This window comes from Odocoileus virginianus, unplaced genomic scaffold, assembly GCF_023699985.2.
Source record: "Odocoileus virginianus isolate 20LAN1187 ecotype Illinois unplaced genomic scaffold, Ovbor_1.2 Unplaced_Contig_3, whole genome shotgun sequence".
Classification (NCBI taxonomy): Eukaryota; Metazoa; Chordata; class Mammalia; order Artiodactyla; family Cervidae; genus Odocoileus; species Odocoileus virginianus.
Window position 1 is genome coordinate 1,759,691 of NW_027224320.1, and position 24,611 is coordinate 1,784,301.

The 24,611-nt window shown below is 59.7% G+C and overlaps 2 protein-coding genes across 9 annotated transcripts in view; one reads left to right on the top strand and one right to left on the bottom strand.

The window, feature by feature from the left end:
- Positions 1–17,114, top strand: part of CFAP92 (cilia and flagella associated protein 92 (putative)) — a 35,158-nt gene extending 18,044 nt beyond the window's left edge. For 2 of the 6 annotated variants that reach the window (XM_020872478.2, XM_070463512.1), the window contains exons 9-16: positions 3,840–4,024; positions 4,842–5,728; positions 8,009–8,203; positions 8,703–8,994; positions 13,660–13,824; positions 14,178–14,378; positions 14,449–14,599; positions 16,906–17,114. In XM_020872478.2, the coding sequence (XP_020728137.2) occupies positions 3,840–4,024; positions 4,842–5,728; positions 8,009–8,203; positions 8,703–8,994; positions 13,660–13,824; positions 14,178–14,378; positions 14,449–14,599; positions 16,906–17,108 (2,279 nt within the window). In that variant the 3' untranslated portion in view covers positions 17,109–17,114. The remainder of the gene's footprint in view (positions 1–3,839; positions 4,025–4,841; positions 5,729–8,008; positions 8,204–8,702; positions 8,995–13,659; positions 13,825–14,177; positions 14,379–14,448; positions 14,600–16,905) is intronic. The other 4 variants (XM_070463514.1, XM_070463513.1, XM_070463516.1 and 1 more) reach the window with 4 other exon arrangements.
- ACAD9 (acyl-CoA dehydrogenase family member 9) overlaps positions 15,896–24,611 on the bottom strand; it is a 47,034-nt gene continuing 38,318 nt past the window's right edge. For 2 of the 3 annotated variants that reach the window (XM_020872479.2, XM_070463518.1), the window contains 10 exons: positions 22,197–22,272; positions 20,874–20,944; positions 20,595–20,714; positions 19,966–20,094; positions 18,475–18,554; positions 17,968–18,094; positions 17,728–17,805; positions 17,148–17,276; positions 16,534–16,606; positions 15,896–16,260 (listed from right to left, as the gene is read on the bottom strand). In XM_020872479.2, coding sequence (XP_020728138.2) covers positions 16,160–16,260; positions 16,534–16,606; positions 17,148–17,276; positions 17,728–17,805; positions 17,968–18,094; positions 18,475–18,554; positions 19,966–20,094; positions 20,595–20,714; positions 20,874–20,944; positions 22,197–22,272 — 984 coding nt within the window. In that variant the 3' untranslated portion in view covers positions 15,896–16,159. The remainder of the gene's footprint in view (positions 16,261–16,533; positions 16,607–17,147; positions 17,277–17,727; positions 17,806–17,967; positions 18,095–18,474; positions 18,555–19,965; positions 20,095–20,594; positions 20,715–20,873; positions 20,945–22,196; positions 22,273–24,611) is intronic. The other variant, XM_070463517.1, reaches the window with a different exon arrangement.

Genomic DNA, 24,611 nt, shown 5'->3' on the forward strand with positions numbered 1-24,611 from the left:
AATAGCTTGAGATTGGTGCTTTTGATCTGTGGTGTGGAGAAGACTCTTGAGAGTTCCTTGGACTGCAAGGAGATCCAACCAGTCCATCCTAAAGGAGATCAGTCCTGGGTGTTCATTGGAAGGACTGATGCTGAAGCTGAAACTCCAGTACTTTGGCCACCTGATGCAAAGAACTGACTCATTGGAAAAGACCCTGATGCTGGGAAAGACTGAAGGCGGGAGGAGAAGGGGACGACAGAGGATGAGATGGCTGGATGGCATCACTGACTTGATGGACATGAGTTTGAGTAAACTCCGGGAGTTGGTGATGGACAGGGAGGCCTGGCGTGCTGCGATTCATGGAGTCACAGAGAGTTGGATGTGACTGAACGAGTGAAAAACAACACATTCCAAAGCTCGCACGATTGGTTGGTCATCTTCGATTTCTGATTGGGCCTCAGACGTGGAACACCGTGGTGGTGAGTGTTGTTGGCCAGTGAGAGTTCAGAAGGGTTCCGTGTTTGGAGTGGGCTCTTCCTTGTGCCGGGCAGTGGAGCGACCACACGGGCCACGCAGGAGCGGCGTGGACACTGGCCCCGCTGCTTGTCGGCCCGGAGTCCTCGTATGATCCCTTGACGTGCCTGGCCCTGTCGAGTGCAGCCACCGTACGTGCACAGACCTGGGGGGGGCACTCGCTCTGGCCGCGTTCCTCCTGTGAGACAGCAGTTCTCCCCTCGGGCACTCGTGCCCCGGGGACGCGTGGCGCCGTGTGAGGTGTGTTCAGGGGTCACAGGTGGGAGCGGGAGGCTGTGAACGTCTCATGATGCACAGAATGGTCCACGACAGAGAACTACCTGTCCCCAGGCGTCAGTACTGCTGAGGTTGAGCCTGCTGCCCGGGATCCTGGCTGACACCACCTGAAACGCCTGAATGAGGCTTTGAGTAGGTGTTTGCATTGGAGATGAGCAGCAAGGAGAGATTAGAAAGCCTTCCTCAGCAATCAATGCAAAGAAATAGAGGGAAACAATAGAATGGGAAAGACTAGAGATCTCTTCAAGAAAATTAGAGATACCAAGGGAACATTTCATGCAAAGATGGGCTCAATGAAGGACAGAAATGGTATAGACCTAACAGAAGCAGAAGATATTAAGAAGAGGTGGTAAGAATACACAGAAGAACCATACAAAAAAGGTTTTAATGACCCAGATAACTGCAGCGGTGTGATCACTCACCTAGAGCCAGACATCCTGGAATGCGAAGTCAAGTGGGCCTTAGGAAGCATCAGACGAACAAAGCTAGTGGAGGTGATGGAATTCCAGCTGAGCTATTTCAAGTCCTAAAAGATGATGCTGTTAATCAGTGCTGCACTCAATATGCCAGCAAATCTGGAAAACTCAGCAGTGGCCACAGGACTGGAAAAGGTCAGTTTTCATTCCAGTCCCAAAGAAAGGCAATGCCAAAGAATGCTCAAACTGCCACACAATTGCACTCATCTCACACGCTAGCAAAGCAATGCTCAAAATTCTCCAACCAGGCTTCAACAGTACATGAACCGTGAACTTCCAGATGTTCAAGCTGAATTTAGAAAAGGCAGAGGAACCAGAGATCAAATTGCCAACATCCATTGGATCATCAGAAAAGGAAGAGAATTCCAGAAAAACATCTGCTTTCTTGACTTTGCCAAAGCCTTTGACTCTGTGGATCACAATAAACTGTGGAAAATTCTTCAAAAGATGGGAATATCAGACCACTTGACCTGCCTCTTGAGAAATCTGTATGCAGGTCAGGAAGCAACAGTTAGAACTGGACATGGAACAATAGACTGGTTCCAAATTGGGAAAGGAGTACGTCAAGGCTGTATATATTGTCACCCTGCTTATTTAACTTATATGCAGAGTACATCATGCAAAATGCCAGGCTGGATGAAGCACAAGCTGGAATCAAGATTGTTGGGAGAAATATCAATAATCTCAGATATGCAGATGACACCACCCTTATGGCGGAAGGCGAAGAACTAAAGAACCTCTTGATGAAAGTGAAAGAGGAGAGTGAAAAAGTTGGCTTAAAGCTCAACAGTCAGAAAACGAAGATCATGGTATCTGTTCCCACCACTTCATGGCAAATAGATGGAGAAACAATGGAAACAGAGAGAGACATTATTTTGGGCTCTAAAATCACTGCAGATGGTGACTGCAGCCATGAAATTAAAAGACGCTTGCTCCTTGGAAGGAAAGCTATGACCAACCTAGACAGCATATTAAAAAGCAGAGACATTACTTTGCCAACAAAGGTCCATCTAGTCAAGGCTGTGGTTTTTCCAGTAGTCATGTATGGATGTGAGAGTTGGACTATAAAGAAAGCTGAGCACCAAAGAATTGATGCTTTTTTTTTTTAGCAGTGATATATATATTTAATGGTATACATGGTAGTGTATTTATATATAAATCAGTTCAGTCTCTCAGTCGTGTCCGACTCTTTGTGACCCCGTGGGCTGCAGCACGCCAGGCCTCCCTGTCCATCACCAGCTCCTGGAGTTTACTCAAACTCATGTCCATTGAGTCAGTGATGCCATCCAGCCATCTCATCCTCTGTCGTCCCCTTCTCCTCCTGCCCTCAATCTTTCCCAGCATCAGGGTCTTTTCAAATGAGTCAGCTCTTCGCATCAGGTGGCCAAAGTATTGGAGTTTCAGCTTCAGCATCAGTCCTTCCAATGAACACCCAGGACTGATCTCCTTTAGGATGGACTGGTTGGATCTCCTTGCAGTCCAAGAGACTCTCAAGAGTCTTCTCCAACACCACAGTTCAAAAGCATCAAGAATTGATGAGAGTCCCTTTGACTGCAAGGAGATCCAACCAGTCCATCCTAAAGGAAATCAGTGGAAGGACTGATGCTGAAGCTGAAACTCCAGTACTCTGGCCACCTGATGCAAAGAACTGACTGACTGGAAAAGACACTGAAAGACTGAAGGTGAGAAGAGAAGGGGATGGCAGAGGATGAGATGGCTGGATGGCACCACCGACTGGATGGACATGAGTTTGAGCAAGCTCCAGGAGTTGGTGAAGGACAGGAAAGCCTGGCATGCCGCAGTCCATGGGGTCACAAACAGTCGGACACGACTGAGCAACTGAACTGAGATGAACTTGCATTGGAGTGTCCTTCTAAACTGGGTGGTCTTCTATGAAAAAAGGCTGACAAAGTCCTAAAACACCGGTCATAATCGGCAATGGCCTTGAGCAGTTGGTTTGTTGAAGAGAGTCACGAGGGCGCGGGGAGGGGTCCCTGCAGACATGCCCAGTCTGGGCTCAGGACTCGTTCTGGAAGCAGCTGCTCGCTCTGACTGTGAGTGCCGTATTTACCAGCACCGTGAACAGAAGCGAATCGGTCTTTCTGTGCACGGCCCCTGTGTTAGCAGAGCCCACGAGTCTGTCACCTTCCTGCACGTAAGCCGTCGTCATCCCTTCCCCTAAGAGGGGCGGGATCTCTGCTCCTCTTGCACACGAGGATACGGAGCCTCAAGGAGCGTGTGAGTGGTTGGAGGTCACACGGTGACTAACAGATCTAGGCTTTGAAACTAACCAGGCCTCTCGGCCATGAAGACCCAGCACCCAGCCCAGCCAAAAATAAAGAAACGAAAGCATTTTTAAAAAGGCACACACTTAGATTCTGTCCGGGAACCTGTGAGACCCCAGTGGAGAAAGGGGTGTCGACGTGGTGCCTGCGGGTGCTCCCCCGTGGTGACGTGTCTTGGGTTTTCCTCCTCGAGGTGTAACTTTGTCTCCGGCGCTCCGGTTCCCCGGCCCCCTGTCCTTGTCTCAGGGCCGTCTTCGGGAATGGGCTCGCCCTGTGTGTCTGTCCTCAGGATGGCAGTCTGTTGTGAGCCATGGCACTGGGAGGTTGGCCAACATCTTAGATTGCTTCTTGATGCTGAAAACAGAGGTTCCCCTCATGACGGAAGAGCAGAAGCAGGATCTGAACCCCATGACCATAAAGATCAAGTGCGTCTCCTCCCTCCCGTCGCAGCCCGTGCCCATCACGGAACTAGAGGTGAGCGCAAGCCAGACCGGCTGCTGCCGGAGCGGCTCTTCCCGGCCGTCTGCCCCTCACCCGCCGTCCCCTTCCCCGCACCGGGCCCCACTGTGACGGCGCGAATTCTCTGAGGCCAGGGTTGGAAGTAGATTGCTCCAGAAAGTCTTTTTCATTATTCTTTCTGGGTACCTGGGAAGCCATACCAAACCAGCCCGGATTATTTTCAAATAATTTTCAGCATCGGCCTTTATTTCAGGAAAACAGACAGTGCCCTGGTACTAGCGGTGTGCTTTCGGACCACACGCTGTGTGAATGGGCAGTTTCTGATGCCGCAGTCTTAGCATGTGCAAGCTTCCCTGTTTCCATGTGAACACAGGCCTGCGCCTGCCTCTGCCTGCCAGGCCGCTTACACCCAGACCCCACTTCTGAGTGGGCACTCTATACGCTCAGGGTGACCCATGCCAGCCCCCAAGGTGCCTGTCTGGGACACGCGGGTTCCCTGTCCTGAAGGCCTCTGTCTCCAGCTTCTCCGTGTCTGGCCCCGGGACGAGAGGAGGCGCGGGGCCTATCCGCGTGGCCCTGGCCGTCCCGGGAGGTTGGGGGGGCCTCGGGGCTCGCTGAGCCCTCCCAGCCGCCAGCTCAGGGCCCTGCCCAAGGCCCTGGGTCCTCGCAGTGGCCTGCAGAGCCGGCTCTGTCCTTGGGGCTCGCAGATGCCGAACCGAAGACCACAGGGGCTGTCATTGTGGGGGGCGGGGGGGCGATGAGCGCGGCGCTGGGATTTGAGCGGAGGGAAGGGGGACGGGGACAGGGGTGACCCCGGCCCTGCCGTCTGCAGCGGCTCTGCAGGCCCGTGTATTGCAGGTACCAGTTCCACAGGGCCCCGGTGCACCAGACCGAGGGCCAGCCGCACGGGAGCCACGTGTACTTCCAGGACGTCAACGTCATCTTCCTGGGGGCCATGCAGCCCAGCGACCTGAGGGAGTACCTGGAGGGGCCCCCCATGGTGGTGGAAGTGCACGACCGGGACCGCAAGTCCGAGAGCTGTGCCCGCAAGCCCACCCTGTTTGGGGAGGACCCGCTGGACGCATACCTCAACCTCCAGGCCCTCATCTCCCCCGGAGACACGGAAAGCAACCCCTTTGAGGCCCAGGAGACGATGTGGGACCCGCACGGCGTGGCCCGGGTCAGCTTCGCCGACCTCCTCCTCGGCCACAAGTACCTGAACCTGGCCGCCCCTGTGCACAGCTGCGAGCCCTGGGCCGCCCCCCTGGGCCACGGCCGCAGGAGCGGGCGCGTGGCGGGACCCCGGGTCCCCAGGGACGGCCCGATGCCGCCGGGGCACTACGTGGAGGCCAGCTGCCTGCTGAAGCTGCGCGTGGACGTGGCGGTGCCTCTGCGCGGCGGGCCGGGCGGTGCCGACGCCGCGCCCTCCCCGTTTGGCCGCGTGGTCTTCGTGTTCGAGGCCAGGCGGCTCTCCCTGCTGCACGGCCTCCTGCAGGACGTCACCACGATCAACGCCAGGGCCCTGGCCCTGGACTTCTACCCGCTGGAGGACATCCAGCAGATCCTGTCTGCCTTCAAGATGCGGGTGAACACCCAGGAGCAGCCTGACCTGGACGTGCTCACCGGCATCCACCTGCTGGACGGGAAGGTCCACCTCCTCATCTTGGAGGGCCTGGCCGACCACGGCCTCCGGCGGCTGTGGGCCCGTCACCAGAGCCGGTACGTGGGCTGCCTGTCAGGGCGGTGGAGGGGGCTTTTGAAGTCGAGGTCGGGGTGTGTCGCCGCCGGCGGGAGGTGTCTGATTCAGTGTTGTCTGTGTGTGTGATCAGTCGCATCTGCTCTTTGTGACCCCATGGACTGTAGCCCGCCAGGCTCCTCTGCGTCTGGGATCCTCCAGGCAGGAACACTGGAGTGGGGTGCCATTGCCTTCTCCAGGGGACCTTCCCCACCCAGGGATCAAACCCACACCGCTCAAATCTCCTGCGTTGGCCGGTGGGTTCTTCACCCCTGAGCCGCCAGGGAAGTGATGGACACTTGACAATTTAACTAGACTGCTGTTGTCTCTTACTCAGATTTCACCAAAAAAATCTTTTGGTGGTTCATTTTAGTCTTCAAATTTCACATAAATGAAAACATGATGTGTTTGTCTTTCTCCGATTTACATCACGAAGCACAAGATGGGTCCACCCATCTTGGTGCACATGGCCGAATTTCATCATCTTTCATGGCTGCATAATACTCCAGTGTATCTATAGATCACATCTTTATCCTTCCATCTGTTGATGGGCAGTTAAAACAGCCATACCTGGGATGTTGTAAGTTGGGGTGCATATATATTTTGGAAGTATTGTTTTCATTTTCTTTGGATAAATATCCAGGAGTGGAATTGCTGGATCATCTAGGTAGTCCTATTTTTAATTTGTTGAGGAACCTCCATACTGTTTTCCATAGTGGTCAGTTTACATTCTCACCAAAAGTATAACCAGGTTCCCCTTTTCCACATCCTCACCAACGCGTTATTTCTCATCTTTGTGATGATAGCCATTCTGATAGGTGTGAGGTGCTATCTTGTGGTTTTGATTTACTTTTTCCTAATAACTAGTAATATTCAACATATTTTCCTATACCTGGTGGCCATGTGTGTATCGTCTTTGGAAAGATGCCTATTCAGGTCCTGTGTCCGTTTAGTAATTGGGTTGTCTGCCATTGGGTTTTCTACCATGGAGTTGCATGAGTTCTTCGTATATTTTGGATATTAATCCCTTATTATATACTGTGCAAGTCTTTTCTCCCACTCAGTAGGTTGCCTTTATGCTTTGTTGATGGTTTCCTTTCCTGTGTAAAAGCTTTTAAGTTCGATTAGGTCCCATTTGTTTTATTTTTGCTTCTGTTTCCCTTGCCTGAGCTGTGTCTGTGTTTAATCACTCAGTTGTGTCCGACTCTTTGTGACCCCGTGGACTGTAGCCCACCAGGCTCCTCTGTCCATGGGATTCTCCAGGCAAGGATACTGGAGTGGGTTGCCATTCCCTTCTCCAGGGGAATCTTCCTGACCCAGAGATCAAACCCAGGTCTCCTGCTTTGCAGGCAGATTCTTTACTCTCTGAGCCACTGGGGAGACAAACCAAAAAAAAAAATTTCTAGGACCAGTGTCAAAGAGGTTACTGTTCTAACAGTTTTATGGTTTCAGGTCTTGTATTTAGATCTGTGATCAATTTTGAGTTTATTTTGTATATGATGTGAGAAAATGTTCTACTTTTATTTTTTGACATGTAGCTGCAGTTTTCCCAGCACCACTCCTTGAAGATACTGTCTTTTCCTCATTGTATGTTCTTGCCTTTCTTGTAGAAGAAAAATCTATTTTTAAGAAGCTAAGTTGGGACTTCCCTGGTGGTCCAGTGGTTAAGAATCTGTCTTCAATGCAGGGGGCGTGGGTTTGATCCCTGGTCAGGGAACTAAGATCCCACATGCCTCGCAGTGCAGCAGTAAATAAAAATAATAAATAAATCTTTTAAAAAAAAAGAAGCTAAGTTGTAAAGCTTTCAGATAAGATAGGAGGACATATTCATGACCTCTGAATAAAGACTTCTAAAATAAGACAGAGGTATTAGAATAAAGGGTAAAAATGACAGAGTTGGCTATATTAAAATGAATTAACTTCTGTTCATCCGAAGACACCGTAAAAGGAAGCCACAAAGTGAGGAAAAGTATTTGCAACATATGGAGCTAGTACCCTTGAGTGTGTAGAAATGCCTGTGAATGAATAAAAAAACAAGACATCTCAGAGGAAGAATGGACAGAAAACCTGAACAGGGAAAGCAGCAGCGGGACCGCCCCCCACCACCCAGCACACAGACCCCCGCGGCGGGCCGCGCAGCTGCCTGTGGTCTCCGCAGGTTCGGGGAGGACGCAGCGCTGGGGGCCCAGCCGGCTGGTCCGCGGCGTTTCGGCGCCAGCATTCCTGGCGGAGGCACGAGCCGCTGCCGCGCTCTCGCCTCGCAGGGTCCCGCGGACGGAGCAGGGTCCCTTCAAGGCGCTCTACAACTCGCAGCTGCGCTTCCGCCGGCGCCTCTACGCCGACCTGGAGACGGTCCTGTATCGCGTGCGGCTGTTCCAGCCGCTGGCGCAGCTGCTGAAGCGCGCGGCGCTCTACGTGCGCAAAGCCGTCCCGCCGCCGGTGTTCCAGGCGCTGAGCAGGTGCGGGCGGCGCGCGGCCGGGCTTCCACAGCTTCCCCGGCCCGGGAGTCGGCGGCCCTTGGGGAGGGGAAGGCCGGGAGACACGGGGGCGCCCCTGCGCCCCTGTTGAGGGGGGGGATCGCGCTGTCCTTCCACCTGCGCTGACACGGCGCTGTGTATCCAGTGACCTCCCCCGGGCCGGAAGGAGCCCTGAGCCCCACACCTCTTCTGCCAGCCTGTTGAGGACCTTCCGCGCACAGTGGGGCGGGGGTTGATGCGAAGTAGGAAGTAAGGCCACCTGAACCGAAGAGAACTGGAGCGGCAAGGGGGGGCTGGGAGGACCGGGAAGGAGGCATCCTCTCACGCCCTTCCCCGGTGGGCGCAGCAGACAGAATCCGACACCTCGGGCGTGCGCTGTGTGACCTGGGGTCAGCTCTCTGCCCTCCCCTGGTAAGGTGGGGGTGCTCAGATCTGCGGTGCCAGGTGGGTGAGGCTGAGCGGGGGCACTTCTGCCTTCCAGGATCTACTGCATCTGCCGTTACAGCTCCAGGCTCAGGGAGGTGATCACGGGAGACCTGTTGCCCTCCTCGGCCATGATCAAGGAGCTGAGCCAGGAGTTTGGGATGCCCATGTCCCAGGAAGACCTCACAGAGCGGCAGCTGCTGGCCGTGGCCCCTGCCCCGAGTCTCGAGGGCTTCCAGAGCCGTAAGTCCGCCCTCGCCTCGGAGATGCACTCCCATCAGGAGAGGTGCGTGCAGTGGCGGAACAACGTGAGCCTGAAGAGCAGAGTCCAGAAGCCGAGCCTGATTCAGGTAGGCGCTCCCCTGCCCCGCTGCGAGCCCTCCCGGACCCAGCCGCTGGCCTGTGCGGGTTCTCCTGCCCGGGCCCCCAGGCCAGGCAGTGCTCGCTGAAGGGCCCCGCCCCGCCAGGTTGCACATCCCTGCTTCCCTGCGGCCCTGGCGCAGCTCATCCTTCCTCAGAGGGGGAAGGAAACACTGACCTGTTTCTTTTCCCTTGGCCCCTGAGTTCACCACGGAGAAAGAACTGTGTGTGTGTGTGTGATACCTCGCTTAAGCTGCCACGGTCATGGATATTATGTGATGTCTGAGTAACACACGAGATAAGGTAATCTGTGTTAGAAAATGCCAGGAGACAGGAAGAGAACAGGAGACTGGGAAGCTGGTGAGGAGACGGAAAGACAGGTGCCTGCGGTCTGGTGGTCAAGGACCTCCCTTAACCGGTACCAACCAAAAGGGCTTAAAAACCACCACCGTCTGCGATGCCTTGAACTCTGGTGTAGGCCTCTGGTCTCTGTGGGTAGAGCCACTTCCCTGGCCCCTGCCCTCCCACTTGTGAAAAAACATCTTTCAGAAGTTTGTAACTTTTATATCCATGAGCTCTTTATGAAAAGCAACAAGGTGGTTGTTTTTTTACACTGGTGTTCACCTTCTTAGCTTTTCCTAAAAAGAAACACTTCTTGGATTATTTACCAATCTACCTTTACTGTTTACCTAATTCATTAGTTCAATTTTTACTTTTTATAATGTTTTAAAAAAATTTCCCTATTTGTTTTTAATGTCTTAGGAATTGCTACTTTAAAATAGTTTTAGATATCTATTCCTATTAAGATCACTAATTGAAGCCCAACCATTATTTAATTTTTCCTATTTATACTAAGATGTAACTAACATTAAAATCCACAAGATCTGTTGTCAGTGCAGTTAGATTTCCCAGCAGTTTTATGGGCGTGCACAGCCACTGCATTTCAGTTTAAGAATCTATCGTCGTCACGAGGCGTCTTCTTACGTTTGCTGCGGTCAGACGCTGTTGGCGCTGCAGCCCCACCACAGTCCCGCCAGGGAGTCCGGGCTGGAAAGGTTCCGGGGACGGAATGCTGGCTGGGGCCAGAGAGGCTGGAGGGGATAAACTAAGCCTGACTTTTCTTTCTTTCCTTTAGTTTCACGCTGTTGGTATGCAGCAGTGTAGTCCATCTGAAAAATGATGCTTGTTGGTGGAAAACCACCTGATCTAGTCATGACATATACATCCAGTATAGCTATTCTTCTGGGATTCCTTAGCTATAGAGGTTATTTCAGAAGCACAAGAATAGTTCCCTGTGCTGAACTTCAGGTCCTTGATTCTGGATTATCTATTAGAAATGCAGATTTCCCCGTATATGTTAAGCTCCCACTCCGGATTCATACTGGCCACTCAAGGTGCCCTTTTGAAACTCTGTTAGAAAACTGGGAGTTTCTGTTTACTGAATTAGTCGTTTTGATTTCTCTTTCCCTTTTGCTAGAATGGAAATCATATGCTGTGTCTGGCTGACTTGACATACCATATGATCCTTCAAGCTCCAGCCCTGTGGCTACCAGTGGCACGATCAGATAATTTCTGTGGCGGTGTTTTATGCCCGAGTAATCAGTCGGTCCATGCTCTAGAGGGACCATATGTGCTTCACGCGTCTATCAGTCGGTGGAGACTTGTACCTGTGTCTGGACTGTTGTGAGCAGCGCCGTGGTGAACACTGGGGTGCCTCTGTTGAGTTCAAACTGGATGGTTTTCTTGAGATCCAGGCCCAGGTGTGGGCCTGTTGGATCCCAGGTATAGCCCGTCTCAATAGATTGGTTTTTTCCCCCCTTTCTTCCTTGTAGGGGCCTGGGGAGCCCGACCCTTGGACTGGCTGTGGCCAGTATACACTCCCAGCGACGGCCTTGGCACTGGGTGGCCGTGCCTCTGATCCCGTCCCGCGTTTATTGCTCTTGTAGACTTGTGACGCTGGGCCGTGGGGACTGGTGGGGTTTGACTTCTCGTTGTTTTGACTGGCACCCTTGCTGTCCTGAAGGATGCCGAGCTGCTTTTCCTGCACTGGAGGTGCAGACTTTTTTTTCTCCCGTTTTCCTTCCCTCCAAGAGCGGTGTGAGGGAAAAGGCCCTGTGGCTCGCCGCTTCCTGAAATCGGGCTGTTCGGATGGCCGCTGGGCCCTTCCCCCTGCGCTGCCCCGGCCTTACAAATGCGGGGTGCCAGGAAGCGCCGGTGGCCCAGCTGCAGCTCCCAGAAGTGTCTGCAGGATGGCAGCACCTTCCCTTGCCCACCTCGGGCGCCCCGGGCAAAGCGATGCCCCAGGGCAGGCGGGCTTCCGGAGCTGTGCCTTCAAGGGGTGTGCCCGAGCCAACAACCTGGACGCGCCTCCCCGCATCTTCCCCGCCAAGCCCCGCCCTCCAGACTCATCCCAGGCGGGGCCGCAGCAGCTGAGGAGGAGGCAGCAGGGAACCCCTGCCCCCAGAGGCGGGAGGCCACCCAAGTCCTTGACACGCTGCTCGGGACTCTGGTGCCAGGCAGGAGCTCCCTCCCAGGCGTCGGGCGGTGGGGACCCCCACCCCGAGGATGGGCTTCGCGGCCCGAGTCAGGGAGGTCAGCGGGACGAAAGGAGGCATGGTTTTCCTCCCCCTTCGTCGAATGTGACGCCGATGCCCCGCTGGAGTCCTGCTCAGTTGGCAGTGTTGTGCCTGTGGTCAGCGTCGTTGCCAGACTCAGGTACGGCGCGTGCATGCAGGCTGTCTAGTCATTTATTTCATGGATGGGTTTGGGACAGGCCAGCGTGCCATCAGGTAGGAGGAAGGAGGTCATTTTTGTGCAGTAATGGTTCCAGATTTCTATGTCTAGGTTAGACGAAGGAAGGAAGGAAATGTACACAGGCACTTCTTCACATTTCTATTTCATCCCTTTCAGAGTCCTGTGGGGTCTGGGGCTTGTGTGAACCCTTGGGTGGGGGGCGGGGCAGAGGGGATGCAGAGCCGCCAAGGATCAGATCAGCACCTCGCCCCCCTCCTCCCAGGGCAGTAAAGGTATCGGGGACTGAGCAGCTGAGGACTCCAGGAGAGACGGGCCTTGCACAACCCCCAGCCCCACACTGGGGCCAGAGCAGCTGGGCTCAGGGCTCAGGCTCCCCATGTCATTTTATCCCTGCCTTCGTAGTCCGTACACTGAGCGCCCCGACCTTGGAGACAAACCTAGCCTTTCCCGGAGAGGGTCAGACACCAGTCCGCCTCCCTTCCTTCCCTTCGTGAGATGAACCCGCTGGCCCCGTCCGTGCGGTCAACACTTCGCCGCGCTCAGAGCTGGACCGTCCCCGTAGTTTGACGGTTCACCCGAGGATGGACTGGGGTCAGGAGGATCACCCACACTGTGGGTGTTTCCCAAGGTGGCCTGGCTTCTAGCAGCGTGGCTCTGTGGACCCACCTGTATTTCTGGAATCCGCCGCAGCTCCTGGGCACACCTCAGTTCTCAGTTGCACCTAATGCCCTGAGGCGGCTGTCATGAACCCTGTCTCTTTTGGAAAAGCCCTGGATATGCCTCACCCCGCCCCGCTCTCAGCCTTCATTTACACAAGCTTATCTTAAGACTGGATTGCCAAACAGCAGCAGGCTGGAAGCTGGAGACGGTCTCTCATCCCGGGTGGCGTAGGAGCCTGTGTGTGACTGCACACGTCACCCCGGGATGCTGTCACGCTCGTGCACTCTCCCTCATGTCCTTCCCCCCGCCGTGTCTAACCCCGGGTCCCCGACACTGTTCCTGCAGCCTCTCCTCTGCTCCCCGGCCCCTCCTTCCTGTTTCTCGGGGGCCGCTTCTCGTGTTTCCACCTTCCACACTCTGGGTCCTTAGGGTCGCCCTCTCATCCAAGGCTGCCTCTCGGGGAGCTTGTCCGGTTGATCTCCCAGCTCCCCAGCTCATTCTGGAACCGTGTCGCCGCGGCAGTACACCTCATTCACTCGTCTCCTCTCGACCCTGAGGCTTTCATAGACAGTATTTTTGCTTTGGTCTCAACTTCTGCCTCACAGCACCGCATCTTCACCAGGTGTTGCTAAATGACTGTGATCCTGATCTTACCTTCTTGTCCTGTCCCTTCGAGCCACCTGGCTCCACGTATGGCCTTTCGCATGACGTGCACTACTCACTCCGGCTGGCAGTCAGGACTCCGCCGCTCCCATCAGCCCCAGGCCAGCAGAGAGCCCCAGGCCCCCAGACGAAGTCACGGCCACTGTCTGCAGCCCCCCAGGCAACTGTCCGCTTCCCACCCTGGGTCAGGAGCGCCGGCAGGACCCCGGGCCCCGCCGGCCCTGGGGCGAGGCTGAGCAGGGGGCTTGCCCTTCCCCCGGTGCAGACGGGTCAGTCTGCTGTGAGCACAGCAGGACGCTGGACGCAAGGCACTCGCCGCCTTCCCCCCCCCCCACCCCGCCCCCGCATGTGTGGCTCACAGACGTGCTGAGGCCTCTGGAGACTAGCCCAACCCGCGGCTCCCGCTGCGGCCCTCTCATCTCCAGCGTGGACGGCGGGGCTGCGTCTCTTGCTTTGGGCGGGCTCCAGACTGCTTGCGGGAACCTGGCGGTGTGACCGCCTCCCAGAGGTCACCTCACCAACTCCCGCGGGCTGTAGGGGCGCCATGTGTGGGGGATGACCAGCATCTCCTTTTCCAGAGCAACATCTCGGCGGCCTCCCAGGTCAGCAGGAAGCCCCCCAGCTCTGCGGCGAGGGTGATGCGGGTCTCGGCCCCGGGCGCGCACACCGTGCATAACTACAGTGTCCAGACCCTGAACTCCGTGGAGCTGGCCAAGAAGGAGCTGTATCGGGAGATGGCCAAGGTGAGTGACGGCGCGGGGCCCAGGAGCAGCCCAGCGTGCCCACTGCGGGCAGGGCGGGGCGGCGGGAGACCCTGTGGCAGGCAGTCAGCGGGGATCTTGGTGCAGGGGGAGCGGCTGTGTTCCCACTAAACGTGGACCCTCCACCTACAGCGGGAGCTGGGCCCAGTGCCTTCCTGGCCGTGCGTGGCTGTGAACGGCCGCAGGCCCCTGGCTCTCGCAGCTCCCTGTTCGGCCTGGGCTGAGGCTTGCCTCCAGCACTGGCCACGTCAGGAGCAGCCTCTGACCCAGCGAACAGGGCCCTGGCGCCTGGCCCGCTCCGGGCACAGCACCCGCCCGTCTGCGCTCGTTCACAGGAGCCGGGCAGCAGGTTCACGTACTCGCAGAAGTACCTGTCGGCCACAGTGGGGCCCCTGGACCCGGAGGAGGAGGAGAGGAGGGCCCGCAGGGAGTCCCGCCAGGCCTGGCGCACGCCCATCGGCTTCCAGACGGCGGGTCTCCACAGCATGGGCACAACCCGGCCCCTGGGGCTGCCACCCATCAGCGCTGACGCGGAGGTGGGTGGCAAGAGTGGGGCTGGGGTGGGCGTCCACGGGGCCTCCCCTGACCTGCTGCTCCCCGACACAGGAGTGGAGGGAGAAGGCCCTGTTCGCCAACCTGCTGGAGCCGGTGCTGCAGCGGGAAAGGTGGGGCTGGGACCGGCGCCACCAGGACTTCGACCTGTACACGCGGCCGCCGGCGTTCCTGGAGCTTCCGCCCGCGCCCAAGCCCAGGGCAGGTGAGAGCAGGGCACCTGCCCTGGGCTCTGGGTGGTACACCCGGCTCCACTCTGCACCTTCCCTCTCAGCCACGAGAGGGCGAGGCTGGGAGGCAGGCCCAAGGCCTCTCACGCTTGGCACCGTGATGTCCACAACCGCCTCCGGAGGCTCCTCGGGGCCCTCTTGGGCCCCACTTGTCCCTGCACGGGGAAGGTCCATGACGACCCCTCCATCCTCGTCAGCTCCTTGTATATGGGAAGGGACCACAGATGTTTATAGGCTGAGAGAGCGCCAAAAATGTGTGACTTCAGAGCCAGAACCTTAGTTCAGGGAAAGAACTGACTATCTGGCAACTAGGTTTGCCAGACGCCCTGCCCAGGAGGCTGGGTCAGGGCCACTCGGATCTCCTCTGTTCCTGCGCTCCCATGGGCAGCTGGCGATGGAGCCTGCACCAGGAGCATGTGCTGATGCACCACGGGGGCCGCCACCTCCCAGGCTCTGGGCTGTGGAAAACCCCTGCTCCCTGTTGGGGGTCCCTGGCCCAGAGTCTCGTGGGTGGCCCAGCCCGGGAAGGCCTGGCTCGGCTCTCCGTCCCCTCTGGGATGAGGTCCCTGGGAGCACAGGCAGGCGTGTGCTCCCCCCACCTCCATGCGGTGAGAACAGCCCCGCACAGACGGAGTGGGCCCTGGGCGGGCTCCCGTGCAGCTGGGCCCGTCCCAGCAGCTCCACGCAGGAGACACAAGCTCTCCATCCAGGGCAGAGCACCTCCTCGCCCGCGAATCACTCACAGTTTTAGAAACAACTTCCCCACGAAGCCCCGAGTCGGACCTTTGGGAGAAAGGCTGTCACAGTCCTGGGGGCCCCTGCGGGCGGTGACTCCTCAGGGGAGCAGGAGAGCCTGGGCGCCTCACGTCAACGTGGAGGGTGAGCTTTCTGAACAAACCACCCAGGAGCCAGACCAGGGTCTGAAGCCCGCCAGGTGAGCACGCGGAACAAGGATGTCAGAGAGGAACAGACAGGGCCCAGACATAGGCCCGCTCGAACCAGGGGGGACGCCGCCGTGCTCGAGGGGAGGCCGAGGAGCCCCAGTTCAGCCCCGCTGCCCCTGCAGCCCAGCGCTGAGGCACACAGCCCTCACGCTGAGGACCAAGGGCCCCGGAGAGCAGGCCTGAGGGTCAAGCTCTGTTCACTCAAGGCTGGCTCAGAGGAGACGCGTGTCTAGACTGCTGACACTCGAAGGGCAAACACACTGTGCTGAACGTTTCTGGCACATTTTAAGCACCTTTCCTTCCAAATTAAAACCAACGACACGCATGCAGTTTTCGAGCTGTTTCTTGGAGAACACTGGGCCCTGTGCCCCCGGCCTCCTCCGGGCGCCCCCACCCGAGCCGGTGAGTCTCAGCAGCTCCGTGCTCACCCCGCGTCCACTCAGGCCGAGATCGCAGCAGGGCCTACAGGTCGGGGGCCCAGAAAAGGCCTGTCGGGTGAAGAGGAGAAACGGTCAACTTGTAATAAACCAAGCTCTCCCCCTTCGGGCTGCTGTGGGCATGTCCAGGGTGGCGTGGGGGCATGGGCCCGCCTCAGGGCGCCCGGTCTAGAGGGTGGGTGCAGATGTAGGCCCGCTTCTCCAGGATCTGCTGGGACACCTTCTTGACCAGTTCATCCAGGTTTTCTGGAGAATCTAGGGAAACAGGAGAGTGTTGGGGCAGCAGAAACACTGCTGGAGCATCTTCTCCAAGGTTAGCTCGCCCTGTGGAGGAGCCCTGAAGGCACCAGTGCCGCGCGGGGAGGCGCCTCTGGGCTCAGGGAGAAAGGAGGGCAGGAGCCCCAGTGGTTTGGACGTCTCCCCACGGTGCCCGGTGACCTTGGCGCCCACGGCAGCTGGAGCCGCCGCTCCATCTGCTGCTCAGCAGGTGCAGGTTCCCCCCACCCCCCAAGCCCAGCACCCACTCACGCTTGTCCAGCTGAGACAGGGTGAAGAGATTCTGGTGGTAAGCTTCTGAGCAGAAGATGTTGGCCAACAGAACCTGCCAGAACCAATGTCCCCGAGGATGACTTCCGGGAGCCCTGCAGTCTGGGCCTTGCACAGCCCGACCTCTGTCTGTCTGCCCAGGCGGGCACCTTGCTGGTCAGGCGGCCGGGCTGAGAAGCCATGGCTTTAGATTCTAATGAGCCCTGTCCCTGGGGGGGTGACTCAATACCTCCTTGGCACGAGGGCGCCCCCACCCCAAAGCCGTGGGCCAGAGCACGCCCAGACGAGCACACACACAGTGGTGTGAGGACGCCTGGGCCCAGGACCCCGACCATCACCCCCTCTTCTCTCCAGCAGGAAGGCGAAAGGCAGCCTTGCGTCCTGAGCAGCACAGTCCGCCTGCTGGAGCTGAGAGCGCCAGCCCCCGCCACGGCCGCAACTCAGCAACGCCGCCAACCTCCTGTGGCTCCAGGTCATCCAGAGGGCACCACACGCTCACCCCTCTGGGACCCGGGCCTGCACCCCCCCGCCCCGCCAGCCTCAGTAAAGCGCAGTGAGATGAAGCCGCAGCAGTGTTGTGGCCTGGCAGGGCTCACCTCGTGGTCGTGGTCACGCAGCCCCAGGCGGATGGAGCGGCTGGCCCGAGACAGCACGGCTGTCATCCCGTACAGGTTCACGAGCACGTTGGCCACTCGCTTCAAGACCAGCTGCTCTTCCACGATGGCCTGGGGACACAGGGAGGGGGAGACGTGGCCCCTGGGACCCCTGCCCCACAGTCCTCACCGGGGCCCACTCTGCACCCCGGGGAGCGGGGCCTTCCCTTAGTTCCATCCAAACGTGGGTGGAGACACGTCCCTGAGGCTGGCTGAGGCCAGAGGCCGGAGCTCCATCACTTCAGCAGACACGGATCAGCTCTCAAGACCCAGGGCCACATGGGGCTGCCCCTCCTGGCCTAAGGGCCCCCTCGCCAACTGGGAGGTACCCCTGGCAGGGCTCCTCTAGCCCCGCCTCTGGCGAGCCGAGTGGCCCACAGGGCAAGCAGCCACGGCCAGCCCCACTCCGCACCCCAGTGCTCCAGGGTGACCAGGACTGCCTTCCAGGCCTGGGCCCAAGGCGGACACTCGCTGGAGTGTCGGCTCACAGATGCTAGCCTGCCAGTGTCCCCGCCCCAGGTACCTTGCCAAAGCGGAGCAGCAGGGTCTCCACAGAGCGGCCGAAGTAGTACACGTTTTCCTCGAGCTTGTGGGCGCCGTCCTGCGGGGCCGGGAGGTCTCAGCTCGGCCCTGCCCGCTGTGGTGCCCGGGCCCTCCCGCCACCGCGACGGTGCGGACAGGGCCACCCGGGGTCCCGTGGACCAGCTGGTCCCCCTCAGTGCCCCACACCGACAGGGGCCGGCTTCCCGCTGAGCCCACTCACCGCGAGGCTGGGGTGTACAACTCCAAGCTTCCCGGTCAGACCCAGGTCCACAGTGCGGCCCAGGGAGTCCCGAAGCCTCTGGCCCACGGTCTCCATGATGGTGGTCACGTTGCCCCGTTTGAGCTCACTGCAGAGAGCGCAGGCCCTGTGAGCTGGGGCCCCGAGACTGGCTCCTGTCGCCCACAGCTTGAGGGCGCCCATGGCGGCTCCAGATTACGTCGGGGCCCCGCCCCTCCTGTCGGGAGGCAGCCAGGAGGTGCCAAGGTGACCATCTGAGAGTTACCTCGTCGCCCTGGTTCTAAAAGCCACGGGGGGACGGCAGGGTGGCCTTGGGGCAGGACCCCGGTGGCTTCCCCAGGCAGCCACCGCCCACCCCCACAGCCCAGGAGTGAGCCGAGCCCCACCAGGCTGTCCCCCCGCCCTGGGAAGGGCGGCCCCTCCTCCAGCCGCTCCAGCACAGACGGCTGGGCAGGGGGCCAAGGGGGCAAAGGTGGATGCGGCACCTACTTGACCCTTGCAGTCAGAATGCGGCCGGCGTGCTGCAGGCCTGTCAGGGCGATGTACATGCGGAGGATCTCGTTGGTTCCCTGGGGCCGACATTGTCCAGGTCAGAGGCCACCCCCGTGGCCACCTAGGCCATGCTACTGCCCGCTAACCCTCGGGAACCAGCGGGGCGCGGGGCTGTGGCAGGCAGGCACTGCCCCCCGGGGGCCCTGCCCCACGCACGACCACCCTGCAGGGGGTACACCTTTCCCCAAGCCCCTGCCTCCGTCTCTTTAAGGGAGGGGCAGCTTGCCCGGGTGGCGAGGGATGCTGGACCCAGGGCACAGCAAGTGCCCGGCGGCCATTCTGGTCCAGGCCGGGCTCCTCTGGGAAGTAGCTGGCTGCTCCCCTGTATTGGGTGTCAACACCCACGGGGCCATGCCCCCAGCACCCTGAGTCATGGGACCTTGGGAGGCAGACTGGGGGTGGCTTGTGCCCGTTGCGCGTGATGGTGCTGTGGGTCAGAGGGGCGGGGGCTGGACTGAGGCCACACCGCCGGACTGGCTCCTCCGAGAGGTGGTGGGAGCAGGGCGGCCTCCAGGCTGACCCAAGCCCGTCCTGGGCAGTCTGGGCTTCACGCTGAGGGCCCTACACCCCTGCTGAGCACCCCACTGGCCATGGAGGACCGACACGTCCAGGCGGGGGAGGGCCTCAGGAAGAGTGGTCCTGGGCAGCCGCGCCGTGACACAGAAAGTGCCCGTGGCCTTGGCTGGCTGCACCGTCCATCCACCACGGGCGAGGATGCGGGCCACTGGCGGCCAGCACGGTCTTCCTTTCTGTGGAGGAGCCGCCCAGGGGCCCAGCCTCACGTGTGTGCACAGGTCTGCCAGTGCACACCCACGTGCAACCTGAAACCCTGCCTTCCCCCGCCACGGCCACAGCCTCAGCCTACACCCCTGCCACCCACCCCTCGGGGGATCTTGGAACACAAACGCAAACAAGCTGTTCTCTGCTCCAGAGTTCCCCACCCTCACAGTAAGTTCCAGGGCACTCTGAATGCTAGCTGGGGTCCTCTGGCTGGCACTCACTGGCCACCCGCTTGCCCGGGCTCCGGGACCAGAGCTGTTTGCTGCTCCTTCTGTCCTTCTGCTTCACCTTGTGCTGGCGTGAGGTTCCATCGAGGCCTGGCACATGCCACTCGCTGCCGGCCCCTTGGCCTTGTCAAAGGCCCTTCTGCCCCCAGGCTGAGTGTGCTGGCTCCCTGAGGCCCCGGGCCCTCCAGGGGGGCACACCTCTGCCCCCTGCACTGGTATTCTGCAGCTGTCCTCCACTGGTCAGGCCCAGACAACCGGGCATTTCTGGGCCCCAGGCCCTTCCTCCCTCCACCCAGCATGTGAACTCACAACAGTGGATTCCCTGGGCGCGCCCTCGGGGGGGACCCGGGGAGGTGCAGACACCCCTGGGGGCATGCAAGCAGGTGGGAGGGGCTCGCGCCGGCGGGCAGAGCGGGCTCACCTCGAAGATGAGCAGGATGCGGCTGTCGCGCAGGAGGCGCTCGTACGGGTAGTCCCTGATGTAGCCCGAGCCACCGAGGATCTGCAGCGCCTCGCTCACACACGTCCAGGCGCCCTCGGAGCTGAACACCTGCCATGGATGCGGGGAGAGGTCAGCATGGGCCGCCGGCAGGGGCCACGCAGGGAGGCCTAGATGGAGAGTGGGCTTCGGGATGGGACCACCCGACCCGGGGAGGGGCGCTTCCTGTCATCTCACGGGTGACCCCAAACTGACTTCTCCTGCTGCCCAAGACAAAAGATAGGAAACACTGGCATTTGCCGGGCCAAACACTCATGAAAGGCAATTCTGATACCAAAACACAGGAAGGCCATAAGCTAGAAGAAGGCAGGCCTTCGCAAGGCAGCCCTGCTGCTCTTTCTGGGGGATGTAGAGTTCTCCTTTCCTCCTTTTACATGATCAGCGGTCAGCTGGTGACAACCTGGCAAAGCCCAGCAGGAGCCCAGCGGGGCTCTGTCCCTCTGCCGCTCTGCCCCCAGTGGCGTCCCGGGGTGGCTGGCGGGGGCACCGCGTCAGTGCCCAGGCAGCCGCTGACTGACGGGAGGCCGGCAGGGGCGCTGTGCGCGGGTTACCTTCACCATGGCGGCCTCGATGGAGCAGTCGGGGAAGCCAGGCGCGTCCAGCATTGCCGCCGTGAGGTAGGCCATGCTTTCCATCACGTAGGCCTTCTGCGCCATCAGGGCAAACTTCTCCTGGAGTGTTCAGAAGAACAGTCAAGACAGACCTGCTGCGCAGAGACCCAGGCCTGCCAAGCCACAGAGCGCGCCCACGGCCAAGCTCGCCTTCGCCCCAAATCCCCGCCGGGAGGGGCTGGGTGGGACTCTGCCCACCCAGCCCTCGCCCCTCCGCACCTGAATCAGGCCGAACTCACTGAGGTTCCTGTTGAACTGTTTCCTCGTGCAGGCGTACTCGGCAGTCATTTCTGAGCAAGAGCCAAAAAAACCCCATAATTTTTGCGGTCCTGAAATGCTCTCCTAAGTCATCACCCACACACACTCAGACAGGGCCCACAAGAGGCGGGTCCCCTGAGACCAAACACTCTGGACATCACAGTCCTGCCTCCCAGCGTCTCCAGGGAAGGGTGCCTGTCCCCTCTGAGTGGTGTCCAGGGTCGGGGATGGAGGGGCAGAGGGGCCAGGATCAGACCTGCGGGGATGTGGCCTCCCTGACCTCATCAACACTCGCCCTCAGGGACCCCAGGCCGGGGCGCCACAGAGGGGCTCACACCTGCGGGGGCAGCCCATGGCCCAGGTGTGCTTCGGGGTCCCAGGCCAGCCCTGAAGGCACCGAGCGCCCACAGCCTTCCCAGACACCACTGACTCCCAAGACGGGCTCCCACACTCCCAGGATCCCAGGGGCTCCGTGTCCTCTGAGCACGACAGACACAGCAACAGAGTCCAGATGGACCCAGGGCCATGGCAGCAGCTCAGCGCAGGGAGATGGGCCCCGAGCACGCAGGCTGACGGGGGCAAGGCCTCGGGCAAACCGCTGCCCCCTGTGAGTCTGGGCTCCTCTTCTGTAAACCGACGCCGCCCGCGTGCCCTGTGGCGAGCGGCCCCCCGCATGCCTGAGCCTCAGCCACATCCCTCCGGCAAAGCAAAGCCAGCAGTGATGTCTTATGCCCCCAGACCCTAGCAGGCTGTTCTAACTTCACTGGCAAAGGGAGGGAGCTCTGGGTTTCAGGTACCCTACTAGAAGAAAGGAACCATCCAGAGGCCAGGAGACCAGGGTTCCCAACCTGACTTCACCACCCCCCCCCCCCGCCGCGAGACACCCGCGGAGCACCCCCCACCCGCCATGAGACACCCGCGGAGCACCCCCACCCGCCGTGAGACACCCGCGGAGCACCCCCACCCGCCGTGAGACACCCGTGGAGCACCCCCACCCGCCGTGAGACACCCGTGGAGCACCATCACCAGGCCTGCAGGTGTCTGGCTCAGATTCACACATTTGCTCAGCAGCCCTTACCTCCCCCAGAACGTGCCCCCCCCCATCCTGTGCATGCCAGGATGTGAACCCTGGCCCCGCAGGGCCGCCTCTGTGCACCCTTCCTTCCAGATCAAGCCCGGATCCCAGGCTTGAACGGGACCGGCTGTCAGGGGCCGGCTCAGCACCGGCCCGCCTGGGCACCCGGGGCTGGGGTGGCGGGGGCAGGGCTGCCCCCACTCACCTACCGATCAGTTTCTTGAGCATCCCAGCCACCACGCTGCCCATGCTGAAGCGCCCGCTGTTGAGGATGTTCATGGCCACCTGCAGGGAGAGGGGGCTCAGCGCGGGTCATCCCGAGGGTCTGGCTGGGGAAGCCCAAGGGCCCTGGGGGGCACAGAGCGCAATAGCGCTCGTCCACTTTGGCCAGAGGCTTTCTTGAAGACCACAGGGGTGCTCGGAGGAGTTAAGCGTCCTGGGCCAGGGAGCAGTCTCCATCCCTCAAGACCAGGCTGTGGTCACTGCGATGCTCACAGATGTCCCTGCAGTCAGCCCAGAAAGGAAGGGGACGCCCTCTGTGCCTTGGGGCAAGGGAGCCGGGGCTGAGACTAACTGGGCATCTGCCTCAAGCGCCTCAGCATCAGGGTTAAGGGGTGAAGAGCCTGAGGTTCCGAATGGTGAGCCCCTGGCGGTGCCAGCCCCTGCCTGGCGTGCACGGGGCCCGCCCTTCCACCACAGACGTGCTCCCCACCACCAGTTCCCACGGTGACCTCTGTCCTCTTCTGACCCCAACTCCCGACCCACTGCTACCCAAGCGCCAGATGCCGGGTCTGGGGAGGCGCCCCCTGTAGACCCCAAGGGGCATGGACACCGCAGCCCCCGGGCAGCAGGTGGCCCCCGGTGGGTTGGGGACCAAAGGGGAGCACAGTCCAGTGGGGGGCAGGGGCAGGAGGTGGGGAGGAGGGGGCTCGAAGCCTCGAGAGGGCCTGGGGCCTGCCCGCCTCTCTCAAGCCTCTGAGCCCTGGGTGGAGGCTTGGAGGCGGGGCTGTGTCTGGGGGCAGCAGTGCACACTGCTCACCGAGGTGACTCGGATTAAGCAAACGTGTCTCTGAGTGTGAATGTATGATGAGTTCCTCAATAAGCTGAGTGGGGACTCTCAGCGCAGATCCTGTGCGGCTGGGGAGACTGGAAGCATCTGCTCCAGTCACTGGGCAACAGACTGGGTCCTGGCAGGTGAGTCCATGGCAGCTGGCACGGGGCGGGCAGCTTGGTAAGCCCTAGTGCAGAGTGACCTGCAGGCCCTGGGCCCCCGAGCCCCAACGTCAGACCTCCTGTGTCTCAGAACGCGGGACTACGAGGGGAAGCGACTCCCCACCTGGGGTCCTGGAATCTTCCCACTGGGCTCTCGGGAGGCCAGCTCACAGTTGTGAACAAGGTCGCCTCACGGCCCCTTCGCAGTTTATCGTGAGCTTCACTTACGACAACAGGAAGGGAAGGCTGGATGCCAGGCCTCACCTCCTGGGGGATGATGGAAGCTTGGCAGGCTCGCCGACCTGAAGGGGCTCCTGGGCCCAGGTGTCCCTCCCTCCTGACCCGGATCCTGCCGCCTCTTCACCTTCCCACCGCGGAGCTGGCTCGCTTACAGCTCTGCTCCAGATCCCAGACACGCCGTCCCTGCGGCACCCCACCGCACTGGCCGGCCGCCTCTGCCCCCCAAGAACGTCCTCCTTGACCGCACGCTGGCCTCTGCTCCCTGGGCCTGTGGCCATCCCACCCTCCATCTCTGGAATCACCCCCAGCGTTTTGTGCTTTGCAGTGTGGAGGCTGACTGGTGGACAAGCCCAGTCATCACAAAGCAGGGCTTTAGAAATGTACTTCCTTCTGTGTGTTAAAACCACCACTTTGCACCTGACACAGTGGAAAAGAAACGTGTTCAATGCGCTGAGAGGGACTGGGCAAAGACCTCATGTACAGCTCACTTCTCCAGGAGGCAACGTGGCAACACAGACCGAGAACTTAGAATGTTAAGGCCCTCTGACCCGGAAACTCGGCATTAAACTCAGGAGATAGTGGGACATGTGTGCAAGGTGTGTGCAAGGACCCACGTCACACAGTGTGGTGCCCAGTAGGGAGGGCGAGAAATGCTAACTGCTCGATCCTGGGGACCGGGTGACTGATCTCAGCACAGGGGCGACACTGCAGCTCTCCACTTCAGAAAACCTCACTGCCCAGCGTGTGGAGACCACACGGGCTTGCTGGCGAGTGAGAAACGCCACTGTCATCTCTTACATGCGCACAAACATTTCAGCTCTGCAAACTCAGGAAGGTCAACACTGGACTGCATCTCTGGGGCTGGCCTTCGGGGAGCCCGGGGCCCCTCCCTCGGTGACAGCCGCAGAGGATGCCCCCTGCGCCTACCCCTGCTGCACTCTGCTCCGCTCCCTGGGCGGTGGGGGCCTGGCTGGTGCCCTCAGGTGAGTCTCTTAACGTCCATAAGGCCAGGGAAGTCCCGCTTTGACTCCTATGCACAGCCCAGGTGGGGGCAGCTTCCCCCAGGGTGAAGACACTTACCCCAGGCCAGATTGAAAATTTAAAACAGGATGAGTGTACAAGCTCGCAAGATGTGGAAAACCTGGACCCCTAGGGTCCACGCACTGCTGGTG